General features: G+C 41.5%; 1 protein-coding gene across 9 annotated transcripts in view; it reads right to left on the reverse strand.

Moving 5' to 3' along the window:
- CEP112 (centrosomal protein 112) overlaps window positions 1-24972 on the reverse strand; it is a 303426-nt gene that overhangs the window by 252169 nt on the left and 26285 nt on the right. For 8 of the 9 annotated variants that reach the window (XM_070480128.1, XM_070480129.1, XM_070480124.1 and 5 more), the window contains 4 exons: window positions 16674-16764; window positions 14360-14437; window positions 5429-5476; window positions 5094-5171 (listed from right to left, as the gene is read on the reverse strand). In XM_070480128.1, the coding sequence (XP_070336229.1) occupies window positions 5094-5171; window positions 5429-5476; window positions 14360-14437; window positions 16674-16764 (295 nt within the window). The remainder of the gene's footprint in view (window positions 1-5093; window positions 5172-5428; window positions 5477-14359; window positions 14438-16673; window positions 16765-24972) is intronic. The other variant, XM_070480127.1, reaches the window with a different exon arrangement.

Genomic DNA, 24972 nt, shown 5'->3' on the forward strand with positions numbered 1-24972 from the left:
CCATCTGTTCTCTGAAAACTGACCTCCTCTCGTTGTGCTCTCTACTTTCAGTTTCAGTGACAACGGTTTTCCAAATGTCTTAATCTACATCAGAAATCTTTTTTAAGAATGCTAAAAGAATTAAAAAAAGAAGCACACTGCTTGATGGCGCCCAAGGTCACACAGTCCTGTGATGTGGATATCACGGGAAACGTGTTAACAATTACAAAGGCAGACAAGTCCAAGCGTGTTTGTGAATGGCAGGCTAAGGTGAAAACAAAGGGTCACAGTCACCAAACATGTCTTCCCATAATGCCAAATAAGTTGAGCAAAATTTCTAATCTTAAAATAATGTCTATGTGTGTTTTTACCAATCAAAACAAAACTAGTACAGTTCTTCAACTCTAATAAAATAATACTGTGAATATTACTCATTTAACATCTAAGGTATCTTCTACAGAATTATAAACTAGAATGGAAGTTGTTTTATATTCCAAAGGCTAATTAAATATTTCAGAACTCACCAAAGCATCAACAGAATTAAATCATTTATTAAATGCAGACAAACTCTGTAATCTATAGAGAACTTCATGTCACTCAATTCTTTCCACACTTGCTGCATTCTTTAACTTAAGCACTCAACCTCCTAAGTCTTTATTTTATAACATTAAGAACCACTTAATCTAGATTATCATCACTACTCAGAGTAAAACCCTGTGAAATGGACCTGAGATTTAAATACAAAGATGAGCTTTTAAAAGAGACAAAAATATGAATTAATTTTTTCATAATCTTGGAATAAGCAAATCTTTTCTACACAATACAAAAACCAAAAGCCAGAGAGAAAAGACTGATGGAGCCACCTACTGAAAAGAAAACTTCTATATATTTTTAAAAAAGACAGAAATAAATCAAAAGACATACACAGAAAAATACCTGTAAGATATATGACAGAGAACTGAATTCCTTAATATATAAACTGCTGAGGAATCACAATGAAGACAAACAATTTAACAAAAATATGGAAAGGTATAATAAAGGACAGTTCACAAAAGTGAAATTAAGAAAACAATAAACAGACAAAAATATGTTCATTCTCACATAATAAAAGCAATGCAAATATTAAAACAAGATACTATTTTTTTGTCTCACAGATAATCAAAAATGTTTATAATTCAGTGTTGCTGATTAAATGAGGAGACAGACACTCTCATACACTATTGGTGCAAGTATAAACAGACCTGACCTACAACATTCACCCACTTAAAGTATGCAATTGGATGTCTCTCGGTACATCAGAGAATTGCACAGCATCACCCCAGTCCAGTTCAGGACTTCTCATCACTCCAAAAAGGAGCGCTCACCCTCACTGGCCACCACTCTCCAGTCTCACCAATGTCTGCAGCCCAAGGCAGACGTAACATCATTTTAAGGGCAATCTGTCAGTTTCAATAAAAAATTAAAACGTGCAATCCTGAGAAGTTAGATTTCACAGAATTTATGGTCTAAGAATAAACATGCAATACATATAGCTGTACACAGGGATATTCTTGAAACACGGCTTGTTGTAGCAAAATATTCTTCATAACCTACATCCCTCAGTAGGAATCTCCAGTAATAAAACATGGGCCATCAATAAAACAAAGTATAGTGCAACTACTTGAAAGAATTAACTATGTTACTGACATAAAAATCATCAGAATTATGTTTGAATTTAAAAAGCAAAATGAAACAAATGTAGAGTATGACCTAGTATGTTATTTGTATTTTTAAACTTTTAAAGAGAATACATATTAAATTTTTATCAATGATTACCTTGAAGAGTCATCAGGTGTTGTGGAAATAAACATTACTATTTAATTTTAATATTTACTATTTAATTTTAAAATAAACATAACTCAAACAAGACTATTTCTTATTTTTACAACATGACCCAACAACAACGAAAGCATTTCTGGACGAGAACGCACAGGACACGTCAGGGCTATCCAACCCGGGTGTGCAAGAGTCTGCTGAACAGCAAGACAGAAAAGCCGCCACCCCAGGCCCGCAAGGGAGCCTCTAAGAAAAGTGACTTCAGCCAGTGGACCTAAGACCATCCTCCTACAGGATGACTAAACACATCACAGCGTACCTATGCATTTAAGCGGAGGCAAAAGTCCATGTTAGAAAACTATCTCTGGAAAATCAGTAAAAATGGTAAAGCAGCAGGATTGATATTTTCTTGTTTTTAATTCTTTTATTTAAATGGACTTTTTAAATCTATCCGTCTATTCATGCACCATTCTAGAAAGAGTGTGAGGCAGTTACACAAATATACACAAACATAACGAGGTTAAAGGAGATGGACAGAAAGTTGACATGAGTGTGGAACAGTCAGAGACCAGCAGGACAGCACACAGAGGTGAGTGTCGTGAACAAGCGCAGCTCCTAGAAACAGGGTCTGGACGCTTGGCCCCTTCAGTGGCCAGAATCGGGGGCACCAGGCTTCCCATTACAGAGGGCAACAAGGCAGCTCCTCGGGCAGAGCCCCACTAGGTTCAGCACAGAGACGCACACGTGATTCAGGAAAACCAACAAAGCCTAAATGTCTTTTTATTAATGATTAACATTTCCTATTTCAAAAATGAAAATATTAAAAAAAACTGTGTCCTAAAACTGAAAAAAGCTTTTAAAAATCAATGCTCTATATTTAAAATATAATTAGTATCTTTATATTTACAAAGGCAATCTAAACTGCCACTTTTCTCAGCATTCATGTGGCTCCTAATTACCTCTGCCTTTTTACATTCATTCTCATTTTTGCATATAATACATTCTTTACTTGTATCTTAAAATCACATACAATATTCATGAGACTTCCAAGTATTAATTTTTATTTTAGAGGTTAAATTTTTTATGTTACTATACTTACAAAAATACATCATTTCAATTTTACTATGTAAGACATAATTCATTATCCCATACAAATATCTGAATGCATATAAAGATAGAGATATGAGGATATTTTTTCCCAGAATCATTTATATTAGTGAAAACTCAATCTCAGTACCTAACAATAGGGATACATCATTAGCTGGGGATAATTCTATAATATAGACTATAATACAGCCATTAAAAATAAATGCTTGGAAAAAAAATAAATAAATGCTTGGACAGCAAGAAGGTCAAATCAGAGAATCCTAAAGGACATCAGCCCTGAATATTCACTGGAAGGACTGATGCTGACGCTGAAACGCCAGCACTTTAGCCACCTGATGCCAACAGCCAAGTCACTGAAAAGATCCTGATGCTGGGAAGGATTGAAGGCAAAAAGAGAAGAGGATGGCAGAGGATGAGGTGGTTGGATGGCATCACCGATTCAACCGACATGAACCTGGGCAAACTCCTAGAGAAAGCGAGGGGCAGGGAAGACGGTGTGATGCAGTCCACGGGGTCATAAAGAGTCAGACACAACTTAGCAACTGAACAACAACTTTCTGGGGAAAGCCAGAGAGACAATTCACAATATTTACTTGCAGCCGAGAACAGGCAGGAATGTGCTCTGATGTTACTAAACTGTACATGTAAAGATGTATGTATCATGTTAAACACGTATGAGAAATAAAAGAATGGACATCAAAAATAAATAAATAAATAAATGCTTAGGAGCAATATCTAGTAGCATAAAATACTCATGTTATACAAAAAATACTCAAATTATATCATCTCAATTTCCTAAAGAAAAATAACATGTATTCTGTAGAATACATTAAAAGAGAACCAAAGTCAACACAATGCTGCCTTTTCATTTGTATATATTAATTTCATACGTGATTTTATTTCCTTCTTTACATATGTCTGCATTTTACACAATTTCTCTTCTTCCCCCTCTGGGTAATAAAAAGCTTTATTTTTCTTTATTTTATTATATTTTACAAAATTTCTTTTAATAAACATCCAAAGTTATTTAATAATCACAGATACTGCTTTAAAAGAAACTAAGGTGTCACACTGAAGCAACTCAGCCAGCATACACTCTTAAATATTTTAGGAGGAAAAAACGACCAAACATTTCACCCAAAATAGTCAGAAACAACTATGTAACTACACAAAGGGTTATTCTAGTCAAAATATACACTGGGTATATTTTAAGATATGGTGTAAGTTGATGTTTACATGCAAACTTCTCAATGATCCCACAAATATTTTTACCAGTATACCAAAAAGAAAAAGAAAAACACAGGGGTACAGAAAAAAGAAAGCCACACACGTTCAGAAATGAATCTCCAGTGCAACACATGGTACTTTTAAGAATCTTCTCTTTCAACACGTATTGGGGAGCATTGGTATGCTTAGCCCTAACCCGAGGTGTAAACATAAAGAGGAAGAGTACTGTGTCACAAAAGACCAGAAAAAATTTCAAAAAGACAGGAGGTGACTATTCTATGGTAAGCAGTCTGAACAGCAAGAGGGAAAATGGTTGGTAATGACTTGGAATGATGTGTAAAAACAACTGACAACTTCTTAAAAGGAAAGAAAAAATTTCAGAACAAGAATTTCAAAGAAGGTCCATCTGAATGTAAGTATTTTCCTCAAAAAGTTTCTATGGAATGTGACATCTTTTTATTTCCACAGGTTTTTTAAAAGCACCAGCAGTACACTAAGAAACAAAGGCCCTCGGGCCTCAGATGGGAGCGCTAACAGGTCTCTGAACTACTGAGCCAGCAGCGGGCACGCCAGCAGGCTGACTTACGGGGCAGAGCAGGAAGACGCTGCTGCCCCCGTGTACACACAGGCGACCGACGAGGACCTGCCGCACGGCACACGGAACTCGGCCCCGGGCCCTGTGGGACACAGCGGGAGGGAGATCCAAAAAGGAGATCTGCGTACGGGCATACCTGGGAATCATGCTGCTGAAGGGCAGAAACGCACATACCCTCCAAAGCAGCTCTGCCCCCACGCCGGTGCAAACGAACGGGAGGCCTGCCTTTACCTGCGCCAGGATTCTACGCTGACACCAACAGCCCCTTCCTACCAGGCCTGCATTACTCTAACTAGGACCTGAGAGCTCAGTCACACAAAACACGAAAACTGTGCACAGATTAGATACGCCAGAAACATCGAGACCCTACCTCTTTCTCATGCATGCGGGAGAGTAACTGGTCATCGTGGAGACTGCTGGATTTTCTCAGGCTGAATTTCGGAGTCATCTGTTGAATGAGGAAGAGCCATTCAATACTGTTTCAGGCCTGATGCAGCCAAAAGTAAACTGCAAACTGAGTGAAGTTCATGCCAAAACAAGACAAACAGCGGAGGAAAGAAAGGGATTTATTCACTCCCAAGTGATAGGATTAACGAGACTGCTGTACTTCATACTGTGGACTGGTTGCTTTCTGTAAACAACTAAACAATTATTTTATTTTAAGACATCTGCCCACAGGGAAAGCGCAGGGCCATTCTCACCTACCAGAGTAACTGGGATGGGCTTCTGTCTCAGGTATCGAGGGTTTTCTATCTGAAATTTTAAAATAAAGACATTAATATTTGAGTATTAATTAAACTATAATGAAAATGTTTTCCATATGTCCTAATATTTAGCATGTTTCTTAGAATACATATTGCATAATATATTTCTAGTGGCCCACTAACAAATAAAACATAAAGCGTAGCCGCCTCTGCACACACGAACGCCCTCGAGTGACCCTCTCACAGCTGAGGCCCCGGCCGCCCCCAGCCAGCTCACCTCACGCTTCGCCCCCAGGTCCTGAAGGGCCCTCGTCACCAGGAGACGGCAGGTCTCCTGCGCCTGTCTACCTCTGCCCAGCCCACCCCAGTCCCTGTAAGCACGCACCTAGCATCCTTCAAGTCTCAATTTAATCACTACACCCCCAGGCAGATTTGGAAATCTGAATGACATAAGCATATGAAAACATGCTCAAACTATCTAGGACTATGAAAACCACAAGAGATGGCACTTTCAGCCACCAGACAGGCATATATTAAAACTGGACACACAGTCATCGACAGAGAAAACAAACTTATGGGCTACCAAGGGGTACGGGGGAAAAGGATGATCTGGGAGACCGGAATTGACATATACACACCACTATATATAGAATATGTAGCTCAGCTGGTAAAGAATCTGCCTGCAATACAGGAGACCCAGGTTTGATTCCTGGGTTGGAAAAATCCGCTGGAGAAGGAAATGGCAACCCACTCCAGTACTCTCGCCTGGAGAATCCCATGGACAGAGGAGCCTGGCAGGCTACACAGACCATGGGGTTGCAAGAGTCAGACACGACTTAGCAACTAAATCACATCACATATACAAAATTCAGTTCAGTTCAGTAGCTCAGTCGTGTCTAACTCTTTGTGACCCCATGAACCAGAGCACACCAGGCCTCCCTGTCCATCACCAACTCCCAGAGTCCACCCAAATTCATGTCCATTGAGTCCGTGATGCCATCCAACCATCTCATCCTCTGTCGTCCCCTTCTCCTGCCCTCAATCTTTCCCAGCATCAGGGTCTTCTCCAATGAGTCAGCTCTCTGCATCAGGTGGCCAAAGTATTGGAGTTTCAGCTTCAGCATCAGTTCTTCTAATGAACACCCAGGACTGCTCTGCTTTAGGATGGACTGGTTGGATCTCCTTGCAGTCCAAGGGACTCTCAAGAGTCTTCTCCAACACCACAGTTCGAAAGCATCAATACTTCGGTGATCAGCTTTCTTTATAGTCCAACTTTCACATCCATACATGACTACTAGAAAAACCATAGCCTTGACTAGTCGGACCTTCATTGGCAAAGTAATGTCTCTGCTTTTTAATATGCTGTCTAGGTTGGTCATAACTCTCCTTCCAAGGAGCAAGATTCTTTTAATTTCATGGCTGCAATCACCATCTGCAGTGATTTTAGAGCCCAGAGAAATAAAGTCAACCACTGTTTCCCCATCTATTTGCCATGAAGTGATGGGACTAGATGCCATGATCTTAGTTTTCTGAATGTTGAGCTTTAAGCCAGCCTTTTCACTCTCCTCTTTCACTTTCATCAAGAGGCTCGTTAGTTCCTCTTCACTTTCTGCCATAAGGGTGGTGTCATCTGCATATCTGAGGTTATTGATATTTCTCCTGGCAATCTTGATCCCAACGTGTGCTTCCTCCAGCCCAGGGAAGGGAGTGGCAAACCACTGCAGTCATAAAACAGGTAAATGGCCATAACCTGCCACGCAGGACAGGGTGCTCCTCAGGACTCCGTACCGACTCACGGGGGGAAGACTCTTAGGAAGAGTGGACACACGTGTGTGTGATCGATTCACGCTGCCGTACAGCAGAGAGTAGCACGACACTGCAGACCAACTCGACTCCAGGAAAAGAAGTTAAATAAATCAGTTCAGTTCAGTCGCTCAGTCACATCCAACTCTTTGTGACCCCACGGACTGCAGCACACCAGGCCTCCCTGTCCATCACCAACTCCTGGAGCTTGCTCAAATTCATGCCCATCAAGTTGGTGATGCCACCCGACCATCTCACCCTCTGTCGTCCCCTTCTCCTCCTGCCTTCAATCTTTCCCAGCATCAGGGTCCTTTCTAATGAGTCAGCTCTCTGCATCAGGTGGCCAAAGTACTGGAGCTTCAGCTTCAGCATCAGCCCTTCCAATATTCTGGACTGATTTCGTTGAGGTTTGACTGACTGGATCTCCTTGCAGTCCACAGAAATCTCAAGAGTCTTCTCCAACACCACAATTAAAAAGCATCAATTCTTTGGCACTCAGCTTTCTTTATGGTCCAGCTCTCAAATCCATACATGACAGGAAAACCATAGCCTTGACTAGACGGACCTTTGTTGACAAAGTAATGTCTCTGCTTTTTAACATGCTGTCTAGGTTGCTCATAGCTTTTCTTCCAAGGAGCAAGTGTCTTTTAATTTCATGACTGCAGTCACTATCCATAGTAATTTTGGAGCCCCCCAAAATAAAATCTGTCACTGTTCCCATTGTTTACCCATCTATTTGGCATGAAGTGATGGGACCAGATGCCATGATCTTAGTTTTCTGAATGTTGAGTTTTAAGCCAGCCTTTTCCCTCTCCTCTTTCACTTTCATCAAGAGGCTCTTTAGTTCTTCTTCACTTTCTGCCATAAGGGTGGTGTCATCTGCATATCTGAGGTTATTTATATTTCTCTAAGCAATCTTGATTCCAGCTTGTGTTTCATCCAGCCCGGCATTTCGCATAACGTACTCTGCATATAAGTTAAATAAGCAGGGTGACAATATACAGCCTTGATGCACTCCTTTCCCAATCTGGAACCAGTCCATTGTTCCATGTCCAGTTCTAACTGTTGCTTCTTGACCTGCATACAGATTTCTCAGGAGGCAGGTCAGGTGGTCTGGCATCCCCATATCTTTAAGAATTTTCCACAGTTTATTGTGATCCACACAGTCAAAGGTGCTGGGATAGTCAATAAATGAGTTTGTAAATCAATAAATAAGTTTTAACAAATAAATTAAGTTAAAAAACAAAAATTAAAAATTTGATAATAAACGTGTTCCAGATGTGGGGCCCTACTGTTGGGTGTATGACTTAGTCCATTTACTTTGGGAAACATTATTAAATAAAGATAATAATAAAGTCTACTTAAATATCATACCAGAGACAGAGGCATAGTCTTTAGTAAACAAAATGGTACTATATATACACAGCTTTTGAAAAACAGAGGCAGCCAATTTCCAGCAGGCAGCAAAGTACACTCAATAAATATTTATTGTCTGAAGGTATATATATGAAAAGTAAGTAACCATTCTCTATTTTTGGAATGGAGAAAACCAGCATAAAAAGTAAGTCCTTCAAAGACACATGCACATAAAACCCTAATTCATGAAGCAGAATTAAATACAAGGGGAAAAATAAAGGAAGAGAAAAACAGAGAATTCTCAAAGATGCTCAAGCTCTAATTAAGCTTAAAATTTAAACCCAAAAGCCAAGAAAACCATCTGTGACTTATTTTTACCCAGCTCTACATTTATAAGCAGGGTACAAAATATTGGTTTAGCTAATTACAATGTAGCCTTTCAACTATGCAGAAATAACTATTTCATCCTCTTCATCTTTAAAAATCATTAAATACAGAAGTTAAGGACTCATCGTGTTATCATAAATTTCCTTTCTGAGGTTGACAAAAGTCTATTCTAATATTTAAAAGCAACAATGAATGCTGTAAACAAGCATGAATCTTCTGTTGCTCTTATTCATTTACAGCACATTGTCTGATACGCACTTTTAACATGTAACGAGAATTATTCATAGGAGAGCATGTTCTTGAGTCTGTTCGAGGGAAATAAGCAATCTATTTTCTGATTTTGTAACACCAGCCAGATGTGCTTTGAAGTTGAATGTTCCCACTTTGTAATCCACAAGCAACAGGGACTTGCAGAAATCTGTAAACAGTCTTAACACTGATTTTCTTCATGCTGTTTCAGAAGACTTCTTGTTCTCTCATAATATAATACCTCAAGAAAGAATACCACAATAAAGAATGTCCAAAATGGAAGATAAAAAGAGCTTAAGTGAAACATTAAAGTCTGACAAAATATTATACAGACAGTAACGCCAAAAATAATTAAGTTCCAATAGCATGAATAAATCACATGACAGAATGTTTCTTGTTTGAAAAACAAGTACAATCACAATAATAAATAAATAGTAATTTAAACTAGACATGAAAACAGATATCTGAATGCTCTCTAATGAAAACTGCCTTTTGACGCTTTCTTTATTTTTTCAGCAGAATTGTTCAAAGAGTTCTGTCAGTTTGTCTTTTTCAAATTATTCAGGATTTGGTCAAACTGACCTCCTTATAGACCAATATTGATCAAAGAGAGATGTTCCAAGGTTTCAGAAAAATACAAAGACACTTTATCTGGTATTTTGGCCATCTTAGAGGAAGGGACATTCTAAGGCAATATATTACAAGCAGCACAGCCAGAATAACTGTTCTCACAGTCAGAGCACCCGTCAGAAGGACGGCGAAACCTCTTCCTACAGCATAAAATAAATTCAGTCACCAATGTCACTTATGCTCCAAAATAATGCTCTTACTCTTAAGTCGATATTTTAGAAATTGAAAAATGATTTCCACAGAAAAAAATACAATACCACAAACGGGTTTACTCACATTTCAACATTTAATGAGAACAAATGAAATACAGATAAGAGACACCATTCACTGCCACAAGGACAGCAAACAAGCCACGGGCAGAATGGGAACACGCACGTGCTACCGTCTGATCTGTGAGACGGAGCCCGTGCCGAGCGTGCAGCAGGGGGAGAAGAGGCCCCTCGGCAAGTGAAGCGTCAGGCGGACACCGCAGGGGCCACGGACCTACTTCCCGTCTCACAGCAGACCCCGCAACTGCCTGCGGGCGGCATGCAGTTCCAAGTAGAAACAGTAAAACCACACAGCTGCTAGAAGACCTGGGAGAACCTCTTCAAGAACTCGGGACAGCCACATACTTCACACAGACACAGAAAGCAATTTTTCATGAGACAAAATCACGGGAAAATGAACCACATTAAAATTTTAAATTCCTGGGACTTCCCTGGTGGCTAATACTGCACTCCCAAAGCAGGGGGCAGGGGCTCAATCCCTGGTCAGGGAACTAGATCCCACATGCTGCAACTGAGAGTTCACATGCCTGAGCCAAAACTAAGAGCCCCGTGCAGCCAAATGAATAAATAAAAATTAAAAAACATTTTTTTTAGTTCCTGTTCATCAAAGACAGCAGTAAGAGAATGGAGGAAAGCAACAAAGTGGAAGAAACTATTTATGATACTAAATTCCAAAAGGACTCATCCAGAATAGATACAAAGCTCTTCTATGTTGACAAGAAAAAGGCAGACAGCCCAACAGCAGAATGCGCCAAGGCCCCAGTCACCACTGCACCCTGGGAGGCCACCCAAAATGTCCATCAGCGTATTGAAAGGGATCTAACTTCATCCGTCATCAGGAAAATACATACTCAGTCCACACGTGCAGTGTCACTAGCCGCTGCAGAGAATGGCTCAGTTGCATACTTAAAAGAAAACTATTAATAACTGGCACCTCCAGGTACCAGAGAGAAAGCAAGGGGCAGGCACGGCACACGCAGCGTTGGATGAGGACGCGCACGGGCGCCTTTCGATCCGACGGCGCTCGCAGCACCGCGTGCACCATCACCCTGAGCCCAGCCTCGCGGAGCCCACGCTCTCCCTTCCCCACCACGCAGCCCCGCCCCGGCCTCCCCGGTGGGTCCGCTCGGCCCCCACACTCCTTACCGGGGGTTCCGGGATGTGCAGGCGCCCCGGCCCTGGACAGGAGGTCCCGCCAGGGGCCCTGCCCTCCAGGGGGGCCGCCGGACTCGGGGTGCCGTCCACCCTCCCGCTGACCATCCTGTCCTGCGAGGTCTCCAGGACATGAGTTCTCCAGAACAGAACAGAATGTTCTCTCGCCCATTCTGCAGAGACCTGACCTAAGGGGGTCACCCAGAGTGTACCCACTGTTTGCTCCTGGTGGAAGCGAGCCTCCACAGTCAGCACAGAGGCCCTGGAGGGCACGGGCTGGGGGCGGTGACCCGGGCAAGGCCTGGGTGCGGACAGGTGGGGGTCTGCTGACCCACGCGAGGCCCAGAAGAGACTCCTCCAGATCCCCCAGTCCTCCTCAGGAAAAAAAGAAAAAACTTTATATAAAGACGGTCGTGAATGAAATGTATATAAGATAGGTTAACAAAGCAAGAAAGCTCCCCCAAAGCTAAAGGTTAAAAAGGCTAAAGAGTAATAATAGTAAAAAATAATAATACAGGAGGAAAATTTAACCGCTAGGTTTAGGAAGTAAATTTCTACTTGAATTGTATATTCACAGGGAAAATATTAAAACACTCCTGGGAAAAGAAAGAATATAACTGGGGGAAATGCATATTTTCAACAAAAACTAGAAAATTCAAAATCTGGAACTTCTAATGCATCAAAAAGTAAGTGTTGACAGGCATGCCAGCAACATAAAAAAATGTGCCCTTAGTATAGAGCACAAAAACTAACTAGCTATTAACTGATCATTCGGAGGAAGAAAGAAATAAAAGTCCATTACACATTCTCATACAAAACTAAAATCAAAGCAAAATCTAAGCTTTTTAATACACTGGATATTTAAATTATTCTACTGTGATGAAGAGATATAGTTGAACCTGATTAATACATCTCTGTTATAAATATATAAAAATGAGGGACTTTATTTCACACTGTGAGCGCAATCTTTGAACAATAAAATTGTGAAACAAATCCCAGGCGGCCCTAGTTTTAAGGCAGTCCCTCAAAATAGTTTAGATTTTTTATCTTAATTTTATTATATAAATGAAAAGTTTAATCCTCTGAACAGTTAAACATTTGTGAAAAGTACTGTGTGTGCTACAAAACGCACATCAGAAGTTCTCAGCGGCCTGGGGCAGAGGCCGCTGCAGAAGGACGTCCCAGCACGCCCTTCTCTCTGATTCTGCTCTCCGACGCCTCCTCGCTCCTCTCCCGCACCAGGAAGTCAGGACTCGTTCTGGGGGCAGCTTCCCCGACTCCTTCAAATTTGGAAATGGTTTTCTTTTGACCCATTCCCCTCTCGTTATCAATGCTATTTCTCTCTTCTCCGACATTAACATACCTTCAAATGCCTCACTTCAAATCCCTTCCTGTCCCCCCCCTCTGACCCTCTGACGGTGGCCGCCGGGTCCCGGTCTGAAGTCTCTGAAGACAGCTGTCCCCAGGCTCTGGGCACGGCCACCACGACCAGCCTGTGGCTGCAAAACAAGACTGCAACCCTGGAGACCACAGAGCTGAAAGCTTGAAACTCTCCGTTACTCTCCGAATGAAAGCAGTCTATGATAAAACGGAGAAACCCTTGAAATGATTCCGCCACCAGTCAACCAGGTAGCTGACAGCGAGCCAACCCTCCCATTTTCCTGGAACCAAAGCTTTAGATGCCCTCCTGTTCAGCTCGCCCGTCAGTCACTAAGCATTCTTTATTCTCTTTGAAACGTTTTCCTTTTCCATCTCTTCCATGCTCAGAGTCAGAGCAAGGCGGAGCCCGCACACATGCCCGCTCCCCTTCTCTATTTCCATACACACCCAACACAGCCTTCATACCACCACCCAGTCTCCCTAAAGCACTGCCTTCACCAAAGATCATTATTAGCAAGAAGGGTTTCAGGGTTTTTATAAAAGTAACCGTCCCTGATGTAGGCGAAGAAGTAAAAAAAGAACAGTCCGATATACTTCTGGCTGGAAAACAGACTGGTGTATGCCTTATGGAGGGCAATGCTCCGAGACCTAACGTGATCTAAGAAGCAACCAAACAGGAACAGGAGGGTTCTTGCAAGGACTTCGGCTGCAGCTGTGACTTATGTTAGCAATGAACTGGAAGCAGCCTATATGTCCAAAGTGTCAGAGTGCTTAAGTAAGCTATGAACTAGCCACTCATAAGAAAAACTGGTGCTACCATTAACAGTCATGCTAATAGAACTACTGTAAACCTACCCCAAATTTAAAACAGCACATAACAAAATAGCATTTATAATATGACCCCAATTTTGTTTAAAGTTTAATTTTATAAATACATGCAGAAAAAAATGAGGGAAAGATATATATAACAAAATGTTAATACATCTCTCTGCATACCTGACTTTCTGTAGTTTTCAAATTACAAATTATTTGTATAATAATAAAGTTGGGTTTTAAAAATTGAAAAAGCCCTTTTCACTTCCTGAAAGCATTAAACAGCCTGTATGTACAGTGGAAACGTGGAGGCGGGGGAACTAATCTCAGAGCTCACGACCGTCTCAAATCTGAAAGCGGAACTTCCGCTTTAGCAGTCAAGTTGCAACAGGCCCCAGCCCGGCAGCCCTGCCCACGGCCCCGAGCCCCGCTTTCCCCGCCTTTCTTCGCGCCTCCTCCGGCCTTAAGCTCCTGGCCCCTTTCTCTCCACCGTCCAGGCACACGGGCGCCCAGGCCTCCGCAAATGAAAACTGTCCAAGATGGTGGTTCAGGCCTGAAGTCTGCCGGACAGCTTTCTCACCCATGTGGCCTTCTACTTTCCGGGTAACTTATTCTGGCATGCCATCACATGCTGTCTGCAACTGTCTTTAACTGTTTCATGTGCCTATCTCCTATCTCACCAACAGGAAAGCCAGCTTGTCAAGCATAGGGACCACTCACACTTCTCCTTCCTGTCCCCCAAGGCCTTCCCAGCGCCCACCCAGGACTAAGTGTCTAAGTGTCTAACATAGGCAAGAGTCGTTGTTCAGAATTAAATTAGTTCAGGTGCTTCCCAAACACAGAATGATTCCGCCACATCAACATACAAATTTGTAAAACAAATGCTTTTTTACCCCAAGATTCCAACTATTAAGGCGAGTTTCCATGTCACTGTCATCCAAAGAAAGAGGAGATTTTTTCAAATGAATATCCTGAAACACAAAAAAAGAAAAACAGAATGAAAACAAAAGACAGAATGGAGGAAAGAAGGAAGGATGGAAGTAACAGAGGAAAGAAGGAAGGAAGGGCAGAGGGGACGGGGGAGAAAGAGGACGAAACGCCTGTCGTTCAGAGTGACGAGTGCTCCTGTGCGGTCTGGTAACGCTCGACCACCCTGAGAGGGAAGGGCTAGGCTACAGCTGAGCTAGTCGCAGTTCCAAGTGATGACTGTTTATTACAGCTGCTTAAGGCTATGAGACTCCTTCACAATCTATTTACATTAACTGGATTTCAAAAAATCAAAAGAATATTTTAAAAAATAATCCAGACTCTTTAAATTCTTTTACAAAAAGTTTTAATTGTGGTGTACCATGGTAGTTTTAAAGGCGGGAAAGGGAACACTTGAAAAGATGAATTACTTAATTCTCGTTAAAATGAGTTAACAGGGAAGTTTGGGTTGATGTCCAAGAAACTCTTTGTTCTTAAATTATTTCTCCATTATACACCGAACATAAAGAGAAATAAGCCTTGGATTCACATCATGAAAACGTAATCATGGTAATTCTTAACTTTCTTAAAAAATTAAAACTCCATGCTCTTTTCCCTGCTGTATAATTTTTTATATTACATATCTATCAAATCAGATTAAAATCATAATTAACTGAGGAAAGCCAAAGATCTGTGTCCAGAAATGGACAATGATCTGAAAGCCCAAAAACTTACCAAGGTAACTCGGTATAAAAGAATAATGTATATTTTACAGTACAGCTAAAAAATTTTAATTTAATTTGTTGGTATAGCACTTTCATGCTTTTAGAAAACCTTGTGCATATGCACCAAGTCACTCCAGTCGTGTCCAGCTCCTCTCGACCCCGTGGACTGTAGCCTGCCAAGCTCCTCTGTCCATGGGGTTCTCCAGGCAAGAGTACTGGAGTGGGTTACCACTTCCTTCTCCAGAGGACCTTCCCGACCCAGGGATCCAACCAGTGTCTCTTGCGTCTCCTGCACTTGCAGGCGGGTTCTTTGCCGCCAGCTCCACCTGGGAAGCTCCTAGGAAACCTCGCTGCTGCTGACGCTGCTGCTGAGTCGCTTCACTCGTGTCCGACTCTCTGCGACCCCACAGACGGCAGCCCACCAGGCTCCTCTGCCCCAGGATTCTCCAGGCAAGAACACTGGAGTGGGTTTCCATTTCCCTCTCCGGAAAACCTCATTACTAACAAATAAATCTATCTATGGTCATTTATATTATCTGAAGTAATGAAAAATACACTAAAATGTTCTTCATATTTTACTCATTTGAAATCTAGAAATTAATTAGAAACTAATTTAGAAACTCAGAAACTAATTAAAAATTTACAAATTTCTATTGAACAAAATGTTGGGTTTACTATTTATACTGTATTAAAATTCATTATTGCCTCTACAGTTGGTCCCTTGCTTTTTGAATGTTTGTGTGAATGAGAATATCTTTTAAAATGTACCTCCCTTGTTTATTTTGAATAAATATGATGATTAATAATAAATTCACAAATATTTAAAATGTGTTCTTCTTTATATCAAGAGGCTTATTAAAGTTCCAAACTGGAATTCCCCATCACTGGAGAAAATAGAAGGAATTATATGTAAAGCAAACGTCCTAAAAAAGTCAAGCATCACACATGGCTTGCTTAACTAAAAGGCTTGTAACCCAAGACAAGCCAGAATTATACAAGGATGGAGGCAAGCAGGCAAAGTCCTTCTCTTTACGAAGCTCACTAGCTCCAGGTTCAAACAATCTCTCTGCTGAGTCTAACACGCAAGAGAGGTGTTCGTATTTCAGGATGCGAACAGCCCACCTTCACCAGGAAGGAAGTGTCCTCTACTTCACTACAAACCAGTTCCATTTCTAACTTTATGACCCCTGTGTGTCTAGTCATTTTTATATATACACAGAGAAAAGGGGGAAGAAATAACTAAAAAATGAAGTTTTTCAAAGTTATTTTTCAGTGCCCGGGAAAAATGACAGACTGATGAACACAATGCTTCAGAATGTTAGGGAAAGCAGAAGGAACATAGCAATATACCCAATATGTCCCTTTCTTTGAAATCAGGATACCCACCAAAACCATCAGACTGTCTACTGTTTGTCAAGAATCATAGGAATTTAACAATATGAAACTAAAAATGTGTGGAGATATTTTAAAACAAGAAGAAAACAAACAGAAAAGCGAGGGTGAAGTCTGATCTTACACAATCCTTTGGGGTAATAATCCGTCCATCTTCTCTGCGGGTTGGACTCATAGACTGTGATCTGGTTTGGAACTTCGCAATGCACTGTTCCCTATTAAGAGACCAAAATAGTCACAGTCAGAACTGGGGGAATTCAGAGGACATAAGGGCATTAAAATCTAGGGCTGTCATGTTTTTTTCTTTTGGAAATGAGATGGTTGCTTATATTAACAGTGATATTTCAATAGCAAAGAAAAAAATACAGATAATAACCACTTGTATCTCACATTTTACTTCAATTAGGTGACACAACAAATAAAATGTCACCTAAATGTCACATGCTTTCTTACAAACAAATGCTGCTGTCAAATGGGACTATAATAACCCACAGGCATTTCCCCTTTTTCTAAGAGTAGGAAGAGAAAAGCTAAAGCGTACCCTCTCAGAGAAGATAAGTGTTTTAAAAGGTTAGCAAGTTTTGTTGGACTCATGCTTCACATTAAGATAAAGTCTTAAAACACATAAAATAACAAAACTCTCATGTAGCTGAAAGTCTGAAAATTCAAAACCATGTCAGAAACCACAGATAAATCAAAGTCCTAAATTTAAAAATATGCCATGTTAATTCAGGTAAAATATGATAAGCACAGCATAAATAGGAAAATGGTTTAAGCTTCCAGATGAATTTGAACAAAAAAGATTTTCCTCCAATATAAAATACACCAAATATTCAAAATGCCATTCTCCATATTCTACTTTAGCCTGGAGTCTCCCAGATATTTTTATTCCAGCTGCTTCAGTGAAAGCTCCATGACGACAAATACCTATTCTCTGAATGGCTCCTTCAGGAGATACAAAATGAAAATGAACCATTATTGGATGAATTAGTCACTGACTTCCAACTTCTAGCCATAGCAGGATTTCCCTCACAAGCTGTGGGTCATACTAAGTGTTCCCAAAAGACAAAATTGTAGTTCAGAAAGACAAGGTTAAAATGAATGTGGGTTTTGGTAGTTAACACTGACAGAATGACAGTCCTTAGACTAGTTACTAGGTAATTTAGAATTTCTGAAAAAAGCTGTTTTAAAGAGAGCTGTGGACTTTTTATACCCTTAATCAATAGTCCAGATATCCAAACACTTAAGAATAAATAAGAAAAAGAAATAAAGTGACATTTTGAGGATAATCTCATCAGTCAGCGTGCCTGAGCGGATAAGAAGCTCTTCACACTTAGCGTGTGGCACATACTACATCACAGTAAGCAGTGCCTGCACCTTAAGAACAGATTAAACAATCATAAAAAGAGCTCTGCTGAAAAATTGAAAAATTGCTTAAATATTAAAAGTCATTCTTCTCACAGAAAATATTAATAAAAAAGAGGACTGAAACATTTATCTGTTTATTACACCGGGTGCATACATAAACCAGCACGTCCTCTGAAGTGGCGGGCGGCCGTCCTCTGGACCAACCCCGCTCGCTCCCTCTCGGTGAGCCTGCCAGGGGGGCGGCGGGTCCTTGTCCTTTCCAGTCACCCTGCAGGCGCTGAGCGTGAGGTCAGCAGGCGCAGAGGAGCCGAGACGGTCCACTCCCTGCCTTCCCCCTGAAACCGCAGGGGCGCTGCTGCAAAGACGCCGCATGCACTGGCTCCGCAGAGCCCTTCCTTCCAGTTCCCACCGCTGCTGCAGACGCTCCCTCACCGTCCACCGCCGCATCGCCCCGAACGTGCCTGGTCTCTGAGCCGGGAAGCTCAGCGGGGTCGGGCCTGGTCAGCCCGCTTCTCAGCTCTTCCGCTGGTTTTTCTTCCTCTGCCCATCTCTCACAGGCAATGACCCCTGAGTTCTGTGCCCAGCCTTATTTATTTTTCTGTTATGTGCTTCCCTGGTCAATTCAGTGTATACCATTAGTTTCCAAATCACAAGGGGAAACTGATCACCAATCTTCATCTCCAGTCCAACCTGTTCTGCTGGCCTCCAACCCTGCTACAAACACATATTTGACAGCCTTCCCTCCAATCCAACCTGCCCGAGACTGGGTGCAAGCCACGTCCCCAGTACAGGCCAAGTGAAGCAGAGACCATCCAAGTCAGCTCCTTGTGGAGGCCACTGAGCCAAACAAGACAGAGGTCAGTGTCACTGCCGACGCACACACAGAACGCTAAGCATGGCGGCTCCATTTCTTGCTACCGATAATGACTACAGATGGAGACAAAACTTAACTGCAACTCTGAGCTGCAGATGATGGGGCCAAGGTCACGGTGATGGGGCCAAGGTCACAGGGATGGGGCCAAGGTCACGGTGATGGGGCCAAGGTCACAGGGATGGGGCCAAGGTCACAGGGATGGGGCCAAGGTCACGGTGATGCAGCTGGAGGCCCCGGTGAACAGGGGGACATAGGGCAGGAGGCAGAGCTTCACCCTCGGTTATCCTGCATGAAGAGCGGCAGGTGCTGTCTGCCCCACAGAAGAGCCGGTCGAGGTGCTCACAGAGACCGCCTGTAGTTGGGGCAAGGAGCAGGGTCACAGAGGCATCAGGATTCCCGTGGTGGTACCGGAAGAGGGAACACCAACACAGAAAGCAAGATCTCAGCATGCTAGTGAGGGTCCCTGACAGGAGAGCACCACCCTACTCCTCTGAAGGGGCAAGACTATGGGAAATACAAAATTTTCCATCACTTCTTCCCAAGGCTAACGTTGTGTTACTCAGTCACGTCCAATTCTTTATGACCCCATGGACTGTAGCCCACCAGACTCTTCTGTCCATGGGATTTCCCAGGCAAGAATACTGGAGTGGGCAGCCATTTCCTTCTTCAGGGGATCTTCCTGGCCCAGGGATTGAACCTGGGTCTCCTGTATTGCAGGTGGATTCTTTACCATCTGAGCCACCATGGAAAGGTAAAATATGTCAACAGAAATCCAGAAACATCCTCCCCACATCCGTGTTCATCCCAGATACTACAGAATCGTAGACTTGTCATTATAAAGATAGAGAAGTAATGAGATGTAAGATTTAAAAGTCTAAAAAAGGACTAATTGAATGCCCTTCTGCTAAAGAAACATAAATACATAGAAAGTTTCTAAACAGTCTTTTTAATTTGTTCTCAATGTGATTCAAGTAGACATTTCAGATAGAAAAGGAAATAAACAATCTGTGATCATAAAAATGTGCTTAAAAATGAAAAACACGATTGCCAAATTTTAAAACCACAATGTAAGAAGAGAATGACAGATTAAATATAGCATAAAAATCAAACCAGCAAATTAGAAAACAAGTTCAAGAAATATTCTGAGAACACACAAAAAATAAAGGAATGAATATAATGAGTGAAAATATAAGAGATGAAGAAGATAAATTCAAAATCTCTTATATCAAAATAATATGAATTCCAGAAGGCTTAAATAGAAACAGAAACTAGGAAAATAGTAATTAAATAAATAGCAATGACAATGCCAGTTAAAACTGCATTTTAACTGGAGAAGAGCCTAAATGAATAACCTAGGATATCTCTTTTAGCTCAGACAAAAATGCAATAAAAAAAAAAAGTAATATCAAGCTATCGCCAAAAAAGACCACAAGTAAGTGTTGGTGAGGATGTGGAAAAAAGGAAAACCTAATACCCTATTAATGGGTATGTAAGTTGGTGGAGCCACTATTGAAAACTGTAAGGAAGTTTCTCAAAAAACTAAAAATAGAACTACCATATGATCCAGCAATTTCACTCCTGGGTATATATGCAAAGATGAAAAACACTAATTCAAAAAGATACATGCATCCCAATGTTCATCAGTTCAGTTCACTCATTTCTTGTCCAACTCTGCGGCCCCTTGGACTGCAGCACACCAGGCCTCCCTGTCCATCACCAATTCCTGGAGTTTACTCAAACTCATGTCCATTGAGTCAATGATGCCATCCAGCCATCTCATCCTGTGTCATCCCCTTCTCCTTCCACCTTCAATCTTTCCCAGCATCAGGGTCTCTTCAAATGTTCATAGCCCCTGGCAAATACCATTCAACTTTCTGCCTCTCTGAATTTACACTTCATTCATGTAAGTGGAATCAGAAGGTATTCCTCACATTGTGACTGGCTCTTCTGCCCTCGCATGATAACTTCGAATTTCACCCATGTTGTAACATGTGTCAGAATTCCCTTCTTTTTTAAGGCTCAGTACTATTACACTGTATTACATACCACATTTTGTTTATGTGTTCAGCCACTGGGTTCCAGTTCCTCCACATCCTTGCTAAGCATGTAGTCTGTTCGCTCATCTGTTCTGCAGTAGACATCCTAATAGATATAAGGTTTGGATTTGCATTTCCAGAATGATTAGTGATCATTTCTTTGCAGAAATGTCTGTTCAAGTCCTTTGCTCATTTTTTAATCAGGTTGTTTGTTTTTATTGTTGTTGAATTGTGGGACTTCTTACATATTCAGGATACCAGTCGCCTTTTCAGACAGGTGATTTGTAAATACTTTCTCCCATTCCATGGGTTGCCCTTTCACTCTGCTGATTGTCCCTTGATGCACAAAAGTTTTTAAGTTTGAGGTAGTCCAATTTATCCAGGGCCTTTGGGGTTGCTGGCTGTGCTCTTGGTGCATATCCAGTAAATCAATGCCAACCCCACTGTCACAAAGCTTCCTTTGTATTTCCCTCTAAGAGTTTTACAGTCTTAGATTTTACCTTTAGGTATTTGATCCATTTTGCATTAGATTTTGTATGTGAAAAGGAAGAGTCAACTTCGTTCTATTGCATGTGGATGTCCGGTTTTGCCACATCATTTGTTGAAAAGACTGTCCTTTCCTACTGAATGCTCTTGGTATCCTTATCAAAAATCACTTGACCATAATGCAAAGGTATATTTCAGGGCTCTCTATTCTAATCTGTCCATATGTCTGTCTTTATGCCTGTACCACACTGTTTCCTTTTTTAATTTTATCCAATCATTCATTTGTCCATTCATTCATATATTCCTTCGGCAAATAACTGAGTCACTGCGTTCCATGGTGTAGTGACGGGTCTTAGGAATCCCACTGTGAACAGGGTAGAGTCTCCCCCTCAAGGAGCTTTGTGAAGATGAACCACAGGCTGATATCAGAAAACACTACCCTCCTTTATTGTTTGCATAAGATCGTTCTCAATTAGTCTTTGTATCATCTTCATAAAACATGGAGTCACAGGAAGAAAAACGCTTTACTGGCTGGAACACAACACCTAAGAACGGTGGCTTCTCCATCACTGTTGCTGGCAAACCCTGCTGCCTCCTTTGCCAAATCTAGGCAGAGAGCATCAAGTGTCGAGGGGGATGCTCACATTCCCAGCAGTGTCTGTCCTCTGTGGGCGTCCCTCGTGGCTCAGTGGAAAAGAATCTGCTGCCTGCAACGCAGGAGACACAGGTTCGACCCCTGGGTCGGGAAAGTCCCCTGGAGAAGGAAACGGCAACCCACTCCAGCATTCTTGCCTGGAGAATCCCATGGACAGAGGCGCCTGGCAGGTGGTACACAACGCAGTCACAAAGAGTTGGCCATGACTCAGCAACTAAAGCAACAACTGTCTTTGTACAGAGGTCGGCATGGGCACACCTCCTCTTTGCCCCAACAAGCGCCTGACACCAGGTACACCTGCAATTTCCAAAGGCAGTGTGTGCACTCACAGACTTTTGGCGCTCACGCTCCAAGTGATTATAGCATTTCAATGTAGACAGACAAGGAACTTTTAGTTCAAAAACCGCTAGTTGTTTTTATTTAAAATGCAAAAAAAAAACCACAGTTCTTTCATTACAAAAGACAAATAAAACTGGCCACAGATCTAGCCTCCCACAGTTCCCAACACACACACTGGACATGAGCTTCGCCACCGTGTCCAGGCCGTGCTGTCCCTCGTGCGTCTCAGACCAGCATCAGCGCCGACTGTCCTCAGGGCGGCCTGTACGCCTGGGCTGGGAGCTCCATCCTTGCTAGATCCCAAATAGTACTGACGGGGAAGCAGCTCAAGAGCGCGGCTGCAGCCCTTCCGATGGCTTTCCTCAACTCCAGCAATTCGTACAGGCACTTTATCTTCTTTAGCTTTTGCACACCTCTTCAGTCTGTACTGGGAGGCGCAAGCTACTATTACAGCAGGGAAGATTAAAGCTGCGTGCTGGTGCAGAAAGCTTACTTGATCCTTCGCAGATAGCACCACACTGTTTTGATGACTGTGACCATGTAGTAAGTCTTGAAATTAGAAAATGGTAGAATTCCAGTTTTTTCTTTTCCAAGACTGTCTTTACTATTCAGTGTCACTTGAGATTCCATATGAATTTTAGGAAGAATTTTCTTTTTTCTAGAAAAAAAAAAAGCCACTGGAATTTTGATAGGGATTGAATTATATCACTTTGGGTCATACTGTAGATCTTAACAATATTAATTCTTCCAACCCATGAACACAGAGGGTCTTTCCATTTACCGTGGCATCTTTTTAAATTTCTCTCAACAGTATTTTGTAGTGTTTTTTTTTTTTTTTTTTTTTAGTGTACAAGTCTTTCACATCCTTGGTTAAGAAACCTAATTATTTCATCCTTTTTTTTTTTTCAAATGCTGCTACTTTCTTTTTTTTTTTTCATTTATTTTTATTAGTTGGAGGCTAATTACTTTACAATATTGTAGTGGTTTTCGTCATACATTGACATGAATCAGCCATGGATCGTCCTTTTTGATACTACAGCAAATGAAACTTTTTTAAAATTTCCTTTTCTGATTGTTCATTGTTAATGTATAAAAATGCAACTGGTTTTTCTGTGTTGGTTTTATTAGTTTTCCATTGAGTTTTCTGTATCTGAGACCACACCATCTGTGAACAGAGATTCATTTTCTTCTTTTCGATTTTGATGACTTTTCTTTCTTCCTCTTGCCTAATTGCTCTGGTTAGTACTTCCCATACTGTGTCAAGCAGCAGTGATGAGAGTGGGCGTCTCTGTCTCATTAGTGCCCTTGAGGCAAAGCTTTTGCTTTCACCATTAAGTATGCTATTATGTGTGGGCTTTTCATATATGGCCTTTATTATTTTGAGGTAGTTTCCTTCTATTCCTAGTTTGTCAGGTATTTTTATCATGAAAGGCTGTTAAATTTTGTCACATCTTTCTTCTTTTTTTTTCCATTTATTTTTATTAGTTGGAGGCTAATTACTTTACATCATTGCAGTGGTTTTTGTCATACATTGAAATGAATTAGCCATGGATTTACATGTATTCCCCATCCCTGTCCCCCCTCCCACCTCCCTCTGAACCCGATCCCTCTGGGTCTTCCCAGTGCACCAGACCTGAGCATGTGTCTCATGCACCCAACCTGGGCTGGTGATCTGTTTCACCCTGGATAATATACATGTTTCGATGCTGTTCTCTTGAAACATCCCACCCTCGCCTTCTCCCAGAGTCCACAAGTCTGTTCTATACATCTGAGTCTCTTTTTCTGTTTTGCATATAGGGTTATCGTTACCATCTTTCTAAAGTCCATATATATGTGTTAGTATACTGTAATGGTCTTTATCTTTCTGGCTTACTTCGCTCTGTATAATGGGCTCCAGTTTCATCCATCTCATTAGAACTGATTCAAATGAATTCTTTTTAATGGCTGAGTAATATTCCATGGTGTATATGTACCACAGCTTCCTCATCCATTCGTCTGCTGATGGGCATCTAGGTTGCTTCCATGTCCTGGCTATTATAAACAGTGCTGTGATAAACATTGGGGTGCACGTGTCTCTTTCAGATCTGGTTTCATCGGTGTATATGCCCAGAAGTGGGATTGCTGGGTCATATGGCAGTTCTATTACCAGCTTTTTAAGAAATCTCCACATTGTTTTCCATAGTGGCTGTACTAATTTGCATTCCCACCAACAGTGTAAGAGGGTTCCCTTTTCTCCACACCCTCTCCAGCATTTATTGCTTGTAGACTTTTGGATAGCAGCCATCCTGACTGGCGTATAATGGTACCTCATTGTGGTTTTGATTTGCATTTCTCTGATAATGAGTTGTCACATCTTTCTCTGCATCAATTTCTGAGACGATTGTGTGGCTTTTTTCCATCATTCTATATTATAATCATTGTTCCACTTGTCAAATTTTCCTTGCATTCTAAGAATACATCCCACTTTGTCATGGTGTATAATGCTGTTGAATTGTTTCCTAGCATTTTTCTGAGGGATTTTTTCATCAGTGCACACCAGGAATATTGGTCTGTAGTTTTCTTTTCTCATAGTGTGTTGTCTGGTGTTGGCACCACGGTAGTGCTAGCCTCACACATAAGCCTAGAAGTACCCGCTTCTCTGCTCTTCAATTCTGGAAGAGTTAAG

Source organism: Odocoileus virginianus, chromosome 17 (genome assembly GCF_023699985.2).
Source record: "Odocoileus virginianus isolate 20LAN1187 ecotype Illinois chromosome 17, Ovbor_1.2, whole genome shotgun sequence".
NCBI lineage: Eukaryota > Metazoa > Chordata > Mammalia > Artiodactyla > Cervidae > Odocoileus > Odocoileus virginianus.